This window comes from Pseudopipra pipra, chromosome 9 (genome assembly GCF_036250125.1).
Source record: "Pseudopipra pipra isolate bDixPip1 chromosome 9, bDixPip1.hap1, whole genome shotgun sequence".
In the NCBI taxonomy this organism is placed as follows: Eukaryota; Metazoa; Chordata; class Aves; order Passeriformes; family Pipridae; genus Pseudopipra; species Pseudopipra pipra.
The window spans coordinates 18,273,616-18,290,615 of record NC_087557.1 but is presented as its reverse complement, the minus strand read 5'-3'; the positions used below and the strand labels follow the sequence as shown (position 1 = coordinate 18,290,615).

General features: G+C 43.8%; 1 protein-coding gene and 1 long non-coding RNA gene across 2 annotated transcripts; one reads left to right on the top strand and one right to left on the bottom strand.

Moving 5' to 3' along the window:
• Nucleotides 1-1,403: 1,403 nt before the first annotated feature.
• Nucleotides 1,404-6,289, bottom strand: LOC135418980 (uncharacterized). Its single transcript, XR_010432761.1, has 3 exons — nucleotides 5,964-6,289; nucleotides 2,073-4,947; nucleotides 1,404-1,490 (listed from the first exon to the last, which is right to left on the bottom strand). It is a non-coding gene; the product is annotated as an uncharacterized LOC135418980 (long non-coding RNA).
• Nucleotides 5,500-16,994, top strand: LOC135418979 (biotin-dependent 3-methylcrotonyl-coenzyme A carboxylase beta1 subunit-like). Its single transcript, XM_064664898.1, has 13 exons — nucleotides 5,500-5,689; nucleotides 6,248-6,527; nucleotides 8,528-8,724; nucleotides 9,602-9,780; nucleotides 10,484-10,564; nucleotides 11,515-11,693; nucleotides 12,420-12,612; nucleotides 13,602-13,693; nucleotides 13,881-14,037; nucleotides 14,800-14,922; nucleotides 15,328-15,473; nucleotides 15,771-15,852; nucleotides 16,787-16,994. The coding sequence occupies exons 1-13, from the start codon at nucleotides 5,515-5,517 to the stop codon at nucleotides 16,868-16,870; spliced, it is 1,968 nt and encodes a 655-aa protein (XP_064520968.1). The 5' UTR covers nucleotides 5,500-5,514; the 3' UTR covers nucleotides 16,871-16,994.
• Nucleotides 16,995-17,000: the final 6 nt, after the last annotated feature.

Here is a 17,000-nt window from a genome sequence, read left to right as displayed (position 1 = left end):
CCCCATTTCTCAGTGTGGTTTGTGCACTCTGTTCTGTCAGTGCAAAGTGTTAATTCACATGGTACCAATTACTGGATCTTTGACACAACAAGTAGCAGCGAGAAGAAACCCCTGTGGTTTTTATGAGGATAATAAGTAGAAGTCAAGAAGACATTTTATGCCAAGTGGATCAGGAAAGCAGGAACTGGAGAAGGATTTTATGGTATCACTGCAGCATCTTGTCTGTGTTGGTATCCAGCTCCTTACGAAGCTGATGGTTCCATATGCCCAAGGATCACAAAGATGGCTTGGGTTGGAAGGAATCTTGAAGATCATAATCATCATCCAGGATGGCTCAGGCTGCCTGGAGGCTGCTGGATAAGGAGGTGTCCGAGTCCCCATAAGGAGCATAAGGTTCTTCAAGTAGATTTAGTGTATCCACCAAGAACCTGGAAAAGTGCAAAAGACAGGACAAAAGACTACTTGCAGGGCTTTTCTTCCTGTTTTTGGTACTATATCACTCTGGCATCTTTATGTGGCAAGCAAATCACAGTAAATAGTGTTTTTATCCTTTCATATATTACATGGTTGCAAAAATTGCTGACAGAAACTGCCAACACACTGCACTAATAACTATAATACTGTTTCACTGGCATAAATGTCTTTTTGCTTTAACCCAGACCATCTGCTTTAGGGGCTTTTGATGATGCAATTACACTGATATTTACAGCAAAGGAAAATTTTCTGGTATGACCCCAGAGTGGGGGATCCAATTCTAAGGGGATACGTAAGAAGAAGGGGGGTATGTTAAACTAGCAACTGGTTGAGAGTCTAAAGGAGACAAGATAGGGATGAGGAAGGTGTGGAGCTGCAAATTTGGAAATACACATTTAGCCTCAATTCCTCTTTCAAGTAACATTTTCCTGAGAGCAGGAAACAAACACGTCACATCCCCCCAACGTGCTGTGCGTAACAGCAGCTCCTACAGCATCGATAGTGTATTTACTCAGTGATTCATCCCCTCCCTCCATGTGTTTATCTGACTGCCCTGACCACATCCACTCCCCAATTACTAGCTAGCAATGGCCTTACAAAACCATGTTCAAGGCACTCCAAACAGTCGGACACAGGCTGAGGCTTTGGTGTCACCACTCAGTGCAAAGCGCTCGCACAGGGGAATAAATCTATCAGCACTTTCCTAGAATCATCCACCAGGGTTTGCAGCTCCTCTAACCTACAAAAAGCTTTCTGATGACTTCAGAAGACTCTTGGTTAGGCCTTTTAAACAGAGGAAGAAACGGATCTTCACACAGTTGTTGCATACTGCAGCTGTACAAGTTTTTCAGCAGCCACTCAGTGATTGCACCTACCTGCACAGGTAAAACCAACAGGTGATCTGGCTCTGGAAGTTATTTTTTTTCTCATTTGGGTATCACCAGTTACCTGCATTCTTAGAATGGAATTCTGCTCTCTTCAGCTTGTAGCAGTGCAATTCAGGACAGACTCTGGCCCTGCAACAGGGAATTGTACACACTATTAATTATGTACGCACTATTAATTATCTCTTAATCAGAAGATAGTTCTGCTCTTTTTGTTCTGTGCATTTTTTGCAGGAGTAAGACAAACCAGAAACTCCCATTTTTCAGTAATGTAAGCAAGTGTACACACTCTTTGTCTTCTCCAAATCAGCTGTGTTTCCACAATTGGAATTATTATGCAATTATACATGGGTTTGTCAGGTCTTTGTGGCAACAGACTGGGAACCTGGGAAGGCTAAACTACAGGCAAAAAATACTGTGATACTATGTTAAATGGTGTGAAAAATAAATGTGGATAAGGGTTTGACGCTAATAGGTATTTTTATAGGTGTTGTAATACATCAGCTGTCTCATACAGCTGTACTTGAAGAAATGTGCAGAAAACTTCCATGACTCAGCTGCTCACCCTCATCTTTTGGCACAGTTTGCAAAGGCCTACCTGGCTCTGCACATCTCTCTATGTGGGGATTTATAAAACTTTAAGCCATCCAAAATAAGAAGCTAAATTGTATGGGAGCATCTGATACATCCTCAGTGGAAATTAAATTTACTTACTGAGGATCAGGCTCCCAACTTCTCTTGCATTTGATCTCCCATCTTCCAACTGGTTCATTTAATTCCTCATGTTCTCTCATATTTTCCTGCAACTAAAATAAACTTCTTACTATTTCATATCAAATGCAGTTCAGCACACCTCACAAAGCTGAGCTTTTCCTTTGGAATAGATGCAAACACACCAAGTGGAAGTTACTTCATTATCAAATTTGTTTTGAATCTATTAAATCTATTTTAGAATGATGTAAGCCCTGAAAATGCAGTGGGACTGTCTGAGTCTGTTAGCACTTCTAAGTAAACAAACAAAACCTGTTTTAATTTAGCCCAATTTCCAGGCCCCCATTGTCAGAACACCACTAAAAGCTTTTTGGGTATTAAAAAACAAAATCTAAATAAGAAACAGAAGCTCCACAAGGAGGAGGGCTTTGTGGGAACCTTTCTGCCTTTGGTCTGACAATCCAGAAAGTGTGTTCTGGTTTCCCCCAGCATCCGGTGCACTCCAGCAAGTTTCTAAATCCAGCTGAGTTCAAACTTCCCTCAAAGCTTCGGTGTTCCTTAAATGGCACATTTCAGCTTTGCTGGCAGAGCTGCAGCTCATGGTAAAGGAAGCCACCACCACATTAGCATTTTCCCTAAAAGCTGCTCTATATATTCTCAATGCTCAGCTCGAAAGTCACTAAAATAAGCTCCTAAAATAACAACTTCAAACACTTGCACATGGCTACAGCCTCTCAGAAGGGCTGTTTTTTCCTCCCTCACTCGATTCCCCCTCAGTGTTTGTTAAACAAAGGATGCTCCATGCCATAGCAAGAGAGAAAGGCTGATCCCAGTTTAAGGACTAAAATAAGTCAATTAGGATCTGTTGGCTTTTAATTAGAGGATTTGTTATTTATACCAAGCTGTCTCCCAGTATAAACTGGTGGCTGATACCTTCTGTCTGTGATAAGCATCCACTCACATATATATGGGGGCTGAAATGCAGGGAAAAGCGTTTCTTTATCCTTTAATCTGTGCAAAGAGCATCCAGCTTTCATGAGAATGAAATTAAATTACTCATTTAAGACTGAGTAAAAGGCACCTGAGTTAAATACAGCAAATCCTGCCTGTGAACACTGATTCTATCAACTGGAAAACCTGTACAATAATAAAGAATCACAGAATCATTTAGGCTGGAAAAGAGCTTTGAGATCATCAAGTCTAACTGTTAAGCCAGCACTGCCAAGGCCACCACAATATAAGCAATAAAAAATTAACTGCAAGAGGTATTTAAAAAAAAATCTTCAAATTAAAATCACATGAGATGGAATTGCCACACAACACTAGCAGTTTAGAGATAGTGTCTCTTATGGAAGCCACATACTTAATTATGGAAAATGAAATAAGAACTGTAAAAATTATAATGGAACAGAAGTCACTGACACATCCACAGAACTGAGTAGGAAAAAATCTTACTAATTCATGAAATGATATATGGGTCAGCTTTAAAAAAAAGCTCAGAAATAACAGGAAGCCCAAATCTCACTTGGAATACATATCCAAGCATTTGCACCTGCAATTCCTTCTCCAGCAAGCCGAACACGAGCATGCAGCGTTTTCACTGCTACCAACACCTCTTTGAAATTCACACCTCCTCAAATGTATTCTGCTGCTTTACATGGATTTCTGTCACCACTCTTTCCTTCCCCATTATCACCTGCACCACACAGAGCACAAAAATTCACATTAAATCCCATGGGAAATGCAAGATCTATGCAAATCTGCATAATTACTTCTGTCTCTCCTCTTCAGCTGTTCACAAGTTTCTCAAACTGTTGAGAGAAAAGAGTCTGACTACACCAGGGAAGGAGGGAAGATGTGAACTAAAATGAGCAACAACCCAAGGCACAAATGCCCCAAACCAGCCCAAATGATGCAGCAGCTGCTGAATTCATCCATGGGTTCCATCAGGAACTTCTCATGGCTGCATCAGTGCCACAACACGTGTCCAGATTAGTGTGCTTGTTAATAGTTTCATTATTCAGTTGAGAGGGGGCCACGAGGATGTTCTCAGGGCTGGAGCCCCTCTGCTCTGGAGACAGGCTGGGAGAGCTGAGGGTGTTCACCTGGAGAAGAAAAGGCTCCAGGGGGACCTTAGAGCCCCTTCCAGTGCCTAAAGGGGCTCCAAGAGAGCTGGAGAGGGACTTTGGACAAGGGCTTGAAGGGGCAGGACAAGGGGGAATGGCTTCCCACTGCCAGAGGGCAGGGTCAGATGGGATATTGGGAAGGAATTCTTGGCTGTGATGGTGGTGAGGCCCTGGCATGGGTTGCCCAGAGAAGCTGTGGCTGCAGCATCCCTGGAAGTATCCAAGGCCAGGCTGGATGGGGCTTGGAGCAACCTGGGATAATGGAAGGTGTCCCTGCCCATGGCAGGGAGTGGAATGAGGTGCACTGGTCCCTTCCAACAAAAACCAGTCTGGGATTCTGTGATTACCGGTAACAAATGCCCACCACTTGCCTTGTTTTGACTCATCCAGAATTAATGAGCATTTTAGGAAAATGCAAATCAGATCTGGGACTCTATTTTTTTAAAGAGATTATTTACATGTGCAGACATACCACTTCAGACTTAGCCTGACCCTCTGCAGTGTCTATGTTATCCTTGAGTGCTAAATTTTCTCTGACAGAGGATCTCTGCCCCATGCTCCCTGGGCTCTCTCCAGGTCCAGCACAGACCTTCATCTCCCTGTCACAGGGTTTGGGACAGCAGGAGGGACTCTGGCACTTCCCAAGGGACAGCTGAAGCCACCCAAGGCAGTGATGTCACTTCCCACAGCTCCATCTGCATCAAGTTTCTGATACAAGGGAGCACAACACCAGACTGTCCTGTCTGCTCTAACTGTGGAAAGACAAAAATTTTTAATTAGAATAGCTCAGCAAATCTTAATTATTATCCTCAAAATTTTTTAATAACATATATAACTTATTTACCTACAAATTCCAGGCTATGCTGGATACTTTCACTCACGAACATATTAGTCATCACTTAATTATCACAACCCAGCCTTATTAATATGTATAACATGGATAAAGAGCTCTCTGGCAGGGATGCATTTTAATGAAGGCGCTGAAAGGCAACACACAGTAATTTCTAGAAGGTTATGACATGACTGACAGTAGCAAACTGAAGCAGCCCAGGGATGGGATGGGGCATGGAAGGAGAAAAATAAAACGAACTAGTTTTAATATTTTAATGATAAATTTAATTGGAGAGAGGACACCCAGGGAACAGGACACTGGGGGCACAGGACACCCGGGCAAAGGACACACATGGCACAGGACAGCGGGCACAGGACACCTGAGTACAGGACACCTGGGACACAGGGCACACACACACATGGCACAGGAAACCCAGGGAACAGGATTCTTGGGACAAGGGACACCTAGGGGACAGGACACCTAAGGAATGGGACAACCAGGGGTCAGGACACGTGTGGCACAGGACACCCGGGGCACGGGACACTCGGGGCTGAGGATACCAAGGACACAGGGCACACATGGCACAGGACACCCGGGGCACAGGACACCGGGGCGGGCCGCTCCGCGGAGCCGCCCCGTGAGGCGGGCCCGGACAGGACGGGGTAAGTCAGGGCGGTGGGACAGACACGGCCGGGCCGCGGCGGGCGCGGAGCGGAGCCAGCGGCGGGCAGAGGGCCAGGCCAGGCCGGGGGGCCCCGCCGGAGGGGCCGCAGCCCCGCGCTCCCTGCCCGGCACGGCCCCGGCCCCGCCGCGTTCCGCAGGCCCGGCGGGGCCCGCCCGGCCCGGGGGCGCAGGGGGAGTCGCGGCATCCACTCACGACCTCCGTGGGAACAGGAGGTGTCCCCTTACGACCCCCCTGGCGGGGCAGGAACTTACGGTGTCTCCTCACGACCCCCGTGGAAGGGCGGAAAGAGGGGTGTTCCCTCACGACCGACTGGAGTCAGGATGTCCCTTCACGACCCTCGGAGAAGGGAGGGAACAGTGGCTGTCCCTTCACGGTCCCTGTCTATCAGGGGGTGTCCCCGCAGGGCCCACATGGCAGGGCAGGCACCGGGGCTGTCCCCTCACGGCCCCCCCGAGGCGAGGGGGCCGCGTTTCCCCTCAGCCGAGAGAATCCACGCTGTAATTCCCGTCACTAAGCGCTGTTTGTTGTCTCCCAGCTCTCGGGACCATGTGGAGCACGGCCCCTCTGTGCGCCCTGGGCAGGAGCCGCCCAGGGCCCTCCCTGACCCGCCTGCTCCAGAGGGAATATCGGGATCTCCTGGTGCATGGCCAGGGCTGGGGAAGGACACACCACCTGCCCCCACGACGATTTGTGAGTAATAAGTCAAAATGCAGGCGGCACCCCCGAACGTACCCAGTTCTGGACGGACGTGTCCTCGCTGTGCACCGACATGTGTTCGAACAGAATTTAAGGAACAGCGAGGCTGTGGTTAAAAGGTAATAAACCGGTTTTGTGGGGGTTTAAAAGTGTTGCTGCTTGTAGCACGGTGTGAGAATTACTTACAGGCACTTCAACATATGGACAGTGGTTGCCCCATCCTTGGAAGTGTCCAAGGCCTGGTTGGACGGGGCTTGGAGCAACCTGGGATAGTGGAAGGTGTCCCTGCCCATGGCAGGGATTAGAATGGGATGATCTTTAAGGTCCCTCCTAACCTAACCCTTTTGTGAAATGTTGACTGAAATGCCCAAATCGAAGTGCAAACTTTATTTAACATAGTGCCATGTGTTGTTTTGCATATATTGCTAAGAAGTATTTTTTTTTAGACCTTCATAACATTTGTTTCGCGTTGGATTTTGAATGCAAAGACATAAATGGTGACTCACACACTCCTGACAGAGTAGGAGACAGTTACTGCAGTCAGTCGTGATTCAGTGATAAAAGCAGGAAAATGCATTTTATGTATTAGTCCTGAAAGATCAGATGGCAAAAATGCAAAGGCCTTTGTTCAGGGAGTGATCCGTGAGCTGGAAGGAAAGCTACAGAAAACACACTGTGCCCTCCTGTGGTGGCATTTAGGACTTTAACAAAATCCTTAGCTTTTTCCTTCAGAGCTTTTCCGACCTCCACGGTCTGCAGGGAGCCACACTAAGATAATGGAGTCACACACGGAATGCTGTGTGAGTAGTTGTGTCAAACAGCATTTATAGTTAAAGATGATGCATCTGGGGGAAAAACGTTGTGCTTGAAATAAAGGAAAAACCTGGTTTATTTAAGACCAAAATTATTTGAGATACCACATTTGTTTACAGTTTATTCAATTCTTTATCTAAACTTGAGGCTTCCCTGACAATAACATTTGGTAATCACTTCCTTCCACTGCAATGTTCACTACTGTTAGTGTATCTTCCATGCAGTAGAGTGTGCTTCTAGATTTAGTAATTTATTCTAATTATCAGTTACTGATTTTTGTCAGATAAACTAGTTAAAGGGAGTTGACAGAGGAAGCCTTTGTTTGGCTTCTTCCCTAGAGTAGTTAGAAATGGAGATTCATGCTGAGATAGGATGAGCACATTGTTAGACTTATTTTTATATATTATATTATCGCCTTTATTAGACAGTTTTTGAATAAGGAAAGTAAAATGCTTGCTTTACATAACAGATCTTTGCTTTTTATTACACTTCGTAAGAAAAAATAATCCAAAAATGTGAGTTCATCTTCTTTCTCCTGCCATTTATATGAAAACTGTGCAATATATTTTACTATGTTCAGTCTACTAAAAGGTAACTTATAATGAATCATAGAGTCATTAAATGGTTTGGGTTGGGAGGGATCTTAAATCCCATCTCGTTCCACCCCCTGCAGGGACACCTTGCACTATCCCAGATTGCTCCAAGCCCTGTCCAACCTGGCCTTGGACACTTCCAGGGATGGGGCAGCCACAGCTTCTCTGGGCAACCTGTGCCAGGGCCTCACCACCATCACATGGAAGAATTCCTTCCCAATATCCCATCTAAGCCTGCCCTTTGTCAGTGGGAAGCCATTCCCTGTGTCCTGTCCCTCCAGGCCCTTGTCCCAAGTCCCTGTCCAGCTCTCTTGGGGCCCCTTTAGGCACTGGAAGGGGCTCTAAGCTCTCCTTGGAGCCTTCTCTTCTCCAGGTGAACACCCCCAGCTCTCCCAGCCCGTCTCCAGAGCAGAAGGGCTCCAGACCTGGAAGCATCTCTGTGGCCTTCTCTAGATGGGACATGTTGAGCTTCTCATCCACCAACACCCCAAGTCTTCTCCCCAGGGCTGCTCCCAATCCATTCCTCGCTGAGCCTGGATTTGTGCTCAGGATTGCCCAGACCCGGGGCAGCACCTGCACTTGGCCTTGTTGAAGTTCCCCCAGGCCCAGGTCTGCAGCCTGTTGAGATACCTCTGGATGCCATCCCTCCCCTCCAGCGTGACCGCACCACACAGCTTTGTTTCCATTAACTGAAACTTTGTTTTTTCCATTAGATACTTGGAATTGTTGGAGAGGGTGAGGAAAGGAGGGGGAGAAAACGCTATCCTGCGCCACACTCAGCGCAATAAGAAGCTGTTTGTTCGGGAGCGCCTGAAGCTGCTGCTGGATGATGAGTCTTTCCTGGAGCTGTCCCCTCTGGCAGGGCTCAACATGCCCTATGGGGATGTCCCTGCTGCTGGATGCCTCACTGGTAATGGAAAACGGAATGGCAAAGGAAAAAGGAAAGGAAAAAGGGTGCATGTCATAAGGTTTATGGAATATTTTAGTATCTGTGCGTTCCTAGGAAAGGTGAACATCAGTTCTATCCAGGAGCAGCTCCCAACAGGGAAGAGTTCAGCCCTGCTGTATTATTATGTGATTTTTTGGGGGAAAATTTGAGAGAAACCTTTTTTAAAAAAGTCTTTTATTTCTTCCAGTTTTAATAATTTATTCTACTTACCAGTTATTGATTTTTGTCTCAAAAAATTTAGGGTGATGTATCAAATCAGCTGTTGCCTGTTGAAGGAGAGGGTACAAAGTAACTGTGAGACACAGGAGCTGTGATGGTTATTTTGTAGTGTTTTTCTAATCGTAGACAATTGCATTGTCTGTGCAAACATTGTCTTTTTAAACTGGAACAACTCTTCAAAATTCATTTTAAAATAAAAAAAACACTTCAAAATTTCTTTTTAAAAAGAACTTAAAAGAACTGAGTATGAAATCCTTCTTTTATCACAGATTGTTACCTTTTTTGGTTTTATAGGGGTAATTTTTAATTGCCTCCCCTTTTTTATCTCAAGGGTTGGGAGTCAAAGTATGTAAGTTTTTCTCTTTCATTGTTACCAGGAGTACGCAAGTTTATTTGAAGTTCTGTCTTCTGTCATTTGGATTACTTTTTTAATGTCAGGGTTATTCCAGAGAAGAGGGATAGATTTCTTTCCTTTGTGGTATTTTCAAGTTGATTTGGATCTTCTTGAGACAGTATTACTGAAAAAAACCTCTTGGCTATAATTTGGCCCCCTTGTTTTGTGTGTTATTTTAAAGAGCCACGATAAGTATCTGTGGAACTGATTTGAATTGAATTACAGGAATTGGCAAAATCTGTGGAATCTGGTGTGTCTTCGTGGCAAGTGATGCCACTGTGAAAGGAGGAACTATTTACCCAATTGGAGTGAAAAAACAGTTAAGAGCCCAAGAAATTGCCATGGAGAACAGGCTGCTGTCTGTGCACCTTGTGGACAGCGGGGGAGCATTCCTACCACTGCAGGTAATGCTGGCATCACTGCAGAGGAGAAAACATCTGTGTTATTTCATCCCTTTGGCTAATCTTGCATCTACTCACAGTTTAGAAACTTGAATGAGTGTGCAGAGCTGCTTTTTTGTCTTTAATAAACCAGTACCTAGTGTGAGAGGCTTCAGAATCTATAGTTTTCTCTGTTTTATTGCCTCGTTTGTGCTAGCAATGCACCGATGTCCATGGCCTTTAAAAGTGCAATTTTTGCAATTCTTAATACAAAAGGAGAATTTGCACAGATTCCTTTCCAATGGAAAAGGTCATCCTATCACAGAGATTGTGGTTGTTCCCTCTCCACACTGAAAGCAAACACACAGCAAAAGGTTTTACCTGACTTAAGGAGTTGTATCAAAAACTGAACAAAAAGGGAAACTGCTGAAGGCATTTTACAGATAAAGTAGGAACATGAGCCTCCACTTCTCCATGTTTACAGTTTCAGTTTGTTTAGAATAAATTAGTTTCACAAAAAATCATGAAAGACATGGGTGTATTTTTGGGATTTCACAATGGAAGAAATATCATAGTGCATGCTGTATATGAAAGGTTCAGGTGTGATTGTGAGTGAGGACCTTCCCAGGTTCAGTTACAACATATTTGGGAATGAATGGAGTGAAGAGGAGGCACCAGCTTTTATAGTTAATATTAAAATTCATTTTTTCTTTTCTCTGTACGTCAGTCAGAGCTGTTTCCTGACAAGCTGCACGGTGGCAGGATTTTCTACAATGAAGCAGTCATGTCTGCCATGGGAATCCCTCAGGTACAATGTCATGGGGAGGGCAAGTGAGGGTGGTCTGTGTGATCAATTGAGTTCTGAAAAAAAATATTTGTTCCAATACAATTTCTAGGAACAACTCTCAAACGTGCAGAAAAATTCCTAAATTTATTTGTGGGGAAGGGAGACTCAAATAGTATCAAATCATGGAATTGTTTAGGTTGGAAAAGATCTCTAAGATCACCAAGACTAACCATCAATCCAGCACCACCACCATGTTCACCACTAAACCATGTTCCCAAGTGTCATATCCACGATTTTTGAAAACTTCCAGCAATGGTGGCTCCACCACTTTCCTGAGAAGTCTGTTCCAATGCTTTAAACCCTTTCTGTGAAAAACATTTCACCAATATCCAATCTAAACCTCCCCTGCTGCAGCTTAAGGCCATTTCCCCCTGTCCTGTCCCTTGTTCCCTGGGAGCAGAGCCCGACCCCCACCTGGCTCCACCCTCCTGTCAGGGAGTTGCAGAGAGCAAGAAGGTCCCTCCTGAGCCTTCTTTTCCTCCAGGCTGAGCCCCCCCAGCTCCCTCAGCTGCTCCTGATGCTCCAGACCCTTCCCCAGCTCTGTTCCCTTCCCTGGACACACTCTAGCCCCTCAATGGCTTTCTTGGTGAGAAGGGCTCAGAACTGGACACAGGACTGGAGGTGGGGCCTCCCCAGTGCCAGGTACATTATCTCACATAAGGGAACATTTCAGCCTTAAGGATCTTCTGTTTCCTGACTGACTGTGATGGAAAAGCATCAAATCACTGGGTTATTTCAGGGTAAACATTGAACTCTCCAAACCAGCATTGTTGTTCCTGCTGGTTTTATATCTCCAGTTCATTGTTCCCCAAGCTGTGGTTTAGCACCTTGAGCATTTCTGGAACAACTTTGGGCTTTGGCTTTTCCTCTCCCCTCTCCAGCACTGTCTGTTGTGGTTTCTGTGCCCGCAGGTGGCTGTGGTGTGTGGCTCCTGTGTTGCTGGAGGTGCCTACGTGCCCACCATGGCCGAGGAAGCTGTGATCATAGATAAAATTGGGACACTGTTCCTGGCTGGCCCACCACTTGTAAAAGCTGCTACAGGAGAATATGTGTCTCCTGAGGACCTTGGAGGAGCCAAACTTCACTCACAGTATGTGGAATATTCTCAAAAATAGTAGAGAATTCAGCACACTCAGCTTTACAGGAGCATGGCATTGTCATTTCAGAGCAGGGCCAAAAGGGGAACCTGTGATTACACTGGTTTTCCTTCTCAGATTCAGGGGTTTTGGTTAAATCAGCCAAATGGAAGTAAAATTACATGTTGTTATGGGGTGAGGCAGAGACTGGATCAATTGGATTTGGATTCCCATTGTTCCGCATACTTCCTGAACAACTTCAGGCAAGTCAGTTCCTCTGTGCCTCAGAGGGACCAGCTCAGAAGAGAGATGCTATCACCTGTTTTCATAGTGTTTTCCAGGATACATATATTTAATTAACTACATGTCTTATGTACTTTTTATCCAGGCTGGAACCGCTTATTTTGAAACAATTCCTAATGTTTGTTTTCCATTTTCCCTTTTCAGTATTGTTTGTAACAACAGCCTCATGAAAATACATCCAAAGGTCTTTCTTTAATCCAGATAAACACAAAAGTCACAGGGAAGAACTTCTCCTTACTGTGAATTTGGGTTAGATTGCATGGAAATTTCCTTGAGCTACTGCTTTCAACTCATTCATCCAGAACAAAATCACACAGGATTTGCAGGGAGTTTGGAGAGCCACAGTACAGATTAAGGTTTTTTCCTTTGGTTTGGGCTTTCTGTCAGAGTTTACATTTGATGCATTCAATGCTAATCAATGTTGCTCTCTATCCTAGAGTCAGTGGCTGTACTGACCATTTTGCACCTTCAGAAAAGGAGGCCTATGAATGTATTCGCAATGTTATCTCTACGTTAAACTATGACCCAGTGCCAGAGGAGGGCACAGAGCACGACAGTCCCCTGTACAGCTCTGAGGAGCTCTTGGGACTGGCACCACAGGACTATAGGTGTACTCTTCCTGTCAAACTGGTAAGGGGACAGGGACTACATTCCTTCATCCCTCTGTCTGCTCTGTCTCATAGCTCCAGATTAACAGACTGCTCTCTCTTGAAGAATATGTATTTTTACCTCATCCATTGCCAGCCTGTCTTGAGTCTGCAACAAAGCAGGATGGCAAGAGTTCTGTAGAATTATAGAAAATATTTAAATTGAAATCCTGCTGGAGATAAGATACATTCTAGATAGTTCTAGATTATGCCAGCTGATCCCCATCTGTTTCCACGCACTGTTGAGATGCTGTTGTGTCAGCATGGCTTGTACTGTGTTGGCTGCCTTGAGAACATGCACCCCTTTAAAGTCTGGTTTTCCCCTCCTCCTCTTTTTTGTTTTTTTTTTACCCCAGGCAATCAAGACTGTCATGCAACAGAAATGCCTGACTGAAAAAACAACACAGCTCAAATTAAACTTGTTTGAGGTTGGGACAGACACTAATACTTAAGCAGAGACAATGCAGAGCTGCCCACGCTATTTTCATTGTGTTCTAGATGAGATTTAGTCTCCAAGGATGTGAATCCAGTATCTTTTCCAGTGGTAAATTTTTGCAGTTAAGGGGATTGACTGTAGAAAGCAGAGTAGCTTTGGAAACGGGTTTTAATTTTATTGGAAAAAAGCCTGAGCAATACGCAACAGAGTGTTTCTTATGCACAAAATCTGTAACTGCACATGCTGGGGTTTTTTACATTTTTATGCACATGAACAACTGTGCTTTGAAACACTGAAATAATTTTTGAGTTGGACTTGGCTCAAAATACATGGTTGGTAATTAAACTAAACACAAATTGAATGTTTTGTGCATATTGAGTATTTAGCAAGACACCAAAAGACCTTCTGTGTTCATTGAGGTGGATTTCTTGCACAACACAGGTCTCCTACTATTTGAACAGAGCATTTCTTTTAGCAGAATTATCCTATTTCACTTCAATTTCTGTAGTAAAGTAAATCTGTGTGTTTCTTTGCAGATTCTGAGCCGTGTGGTGGATGGAAGCAGATTCCAGGAATTCAAGGCTAATTTTGGAACAACATTAGTAACAGGATTTGGCCATGTGGAAGGGTAAGGCTGTGAACATTCACTATCAAAATGAATGGACGCATGTGTCTGAATAGCTTTTGGATCACCATCAGGTTTTACAATATTTCAATAATTTCTAGGGTTCAAAAGTGAAAATCATGGAATGGTTAAGGTTGGAAAAGACCCCTAAGATGATCGAGTCCAACTCTCCATGTGTCTTGTTCTGTAGGCACTTGGTGGGGATTGTGGCCAACAACGGGGAGCTGGCTCACGACGCTGCTCTCAAGGGCAGCCACTTCATCCAGCTCTGTGGCCAGCGGGGAATTCCCATCCTCTTCCTCCAAAATACTGCTCCGCAGCCAGCAGAGCCAACAAGCATCTCACAGGTATGGCAGGTCTGCTTCCATATACTTAAACAATTCCTAGTTCTTCTTGTGCCTAAAGTTACCTTTTCACAGTTATTAATTGTTAGGAAAATTGTTCTTTTTTAAACCACTTTTGATGGTTTAAATCATGAAGCTTCATAATGACTTTATTCTTAAATCTCTCCATTCTCCCTTGAATTTTAAGCAGGCCTGTATGCCTGTATAAAATTATAGTGGTCAGCTGGCAATGCAGGCTGTAAAACCTATAATTTAAAGTGCTTTTTACATTGAAATACAGTTTATTGATTCTTCTGACACCACTGCACTCCGGAAAATTAGCTATTTCTCTTTTAGAAAAGTGTAGACATTAAAGTACAGTAGGTTTTGTCCTGAGCTGGGGGAAGCCTCCTAGTAAAACCTCTGCAAGATTCCCGGATCTGTTTCTGCAGTCTTGGTTCCTCCCAAGGTCACCAGCCCTTAGACAAAGCCTGGCACAAATGAGTTGCTCAGTGTTGGAGGCATTTGCACCTGGTTGTAATTGTTGTACTGATTTAAGTATTAAAATAAGTGCTTAATGGGCTTATGAGTTAATGATATGAGTTATTTATGATATGTATGAGTTAATGATACCAGTCAGTTAATGATGCTGCATTTCTAGTGTGGAAGAAATGATCACACAGAATTGTAAATAATAAATAGATGTTTAGAAATACAAGTTTGGTGGGAGCAAAGGGGATCTAGAATAAAGTCTTAAAGGATCTAAAATGTCTCTTTTTATTCCAGGCAGAGGCTCATTCCAACAGGCTGAAAGCCCAGGCCTCCATGATGGCTGCTGTTGCTTGTGCTGCTGTTCCCAAAATCACCATCGTCATCGGGGGCTGCTATGGGAGCGACAGCTACATCATGGTAGGGGTGGGATCTGCCCAAGGGCTTGGGGGACACCTTTCACACTGTGCTAAAACTTCACAGCCCTGCAGTTTTAAAACAGTCGGTTACCTCGATCTGTCACCTGCTTTTTAAGTAAGAAATGCAGCACAGGACATGAATACTGAAAATTAAACATGTAAGAATGAAACATGTAGGTCCTTGGAGTTAAAACTCAAAAACCAAAATAGCAATATTGAAGGCAGTGGGGATGGTTTTTGGTGGTTCCTACTGCTGGGTGTCTGTGCTGATACAGGAGCTGTGTCCTTAATGCTTTACAAATCCAAGTGTGTTCCATTCTGCCTTGATCTTCATTGTGCCATCCCACAGATACCTTTTGTGATTGACTTCAGTGAATTTCACTGTGCTTTTGTTTTTTCTTTGTAGTGTGGAAGATCCTTCAGTCCAAACTTTCTGTTCCTGTGGCCTAATGCAAGAGTTGCTCTTGTGGATTCAAGACATTTCTCCACAGTCCCACAAGCTGGGGACAGTGACTCTATGGATGAATCAGAGCTGAAGCAGCTGAAGACAAAGTAAGGACATTAATTGCCTACTCTTGTTCATCTTACAGAGCACCATATCCCAAGCTAATAAAGCAAACCTGAACCTACTGAAAAATATTTTAAATTTCCATGTAATTTTATGTCTCTCTGTTAGGATCTTCTCAAGCTGGTCTGTGCTGCAGAATGGTCAGATCTGTTGTGTTATTTTCTGCATTCAGATTCATTTTAACAGCAGTACTGCATGGAACTATTTGCTCGTTTCACCTATGACTTTTTCACTGCCCTGATGTTTTCATCATGCTTTTAAGCCTGTTCTGTGCTCTCCAGGCTCGAGGAAGAAAGCAGTGCATTTTACTCCTCTGCCAGACTCTGGGATGATGGAATCATTCTACCTCAAAACACTAGAAAGGTGGGTTTTCCTTTTAGTAGATCTTTTTCCCAGATCTCACAAGGATCTGGCAGCAAATGTATAAGCCCATGACTCACTCAAGATCAGCAGCATGTTGATTCCAGACCTGGGGCTCCCACTGCTCACTCCTGTTACTGTGGAATTTAGCTCTGTAATTCTCATCCTTTCTTTTTCCCCATTAGTTTATCCACAAAGTTTCTGTTGAATTCTGGTTACTTGACCAGAACATTTCCTCACTGAGCATCTCCATTGAGTTTACCCTTTGATTCTGTATCTGAATCCTTTTTTTTTTTTCATATAATCACCCATATCTTCAACTCTCTGAAGTTCAGGCTCCTCACCATCCCCATTGTTTCCATTCTTTTGTCCTAGGATGTTGCTTTTTGCAACTTTCTCTTCTTTCTTGTAATTTGCTGTGTCCATTTGGGATGCCCCCCTGGCTTTGTATTTATTTGAAGTTGGCAGACATCTCTTCATTCTTTCTAAAAGCCACTGCCTTTGTTCTTCTATTTTTCCTTCATTAGCAATAAAAATGTTCTTTGCACTTCTGAAATTTGTTCACATGAAGATCACAAATACTTGAAGATCTCAATCTGTCCTGGTTTCAGCTGGGGTTAAACCACAACACAACCCTTCTAAGTATGGTACATATTTATGGAACTATGTGGATTTAAAATATTTTTTGTGGAGTTTATGGGAACTTTGATAATGGGGGAACACCAAGAAGTGTTTTTTAGTCCTAGAGCCCTGAAATTCCCTTCTCTGGGAGCTACACATGAAAAGAAAATATGTGAGAGTTGAACTGTTCATTTTAGCATGTTCAGTGCTTCACAAAAAGAAGGAACAAATAAGTGCAGAACTGGTAAGTTTTACTGTTTGGGTTTTTTTTATTAAGGCTCATTGCTTATATTGGTTTTTTTTTGTTTTTAATTAGGTGATTGCCCAGTGCTTGGACATCATGGAACAGCAGAAGTACCAGGCTGTGTCTCCGTGTCGCTATCCCATCATCAGGATGTAATCTTCACCCTCAAACCAGCAGCCCTGCAGAGCCAGCACCACCTGCCAGAACTCTTAGTGTAAAGGATTTTCTAATTCTTTGATACTATTAATAAAAATGTTGAACAATTGAAGACAAACAAGAAGGACAG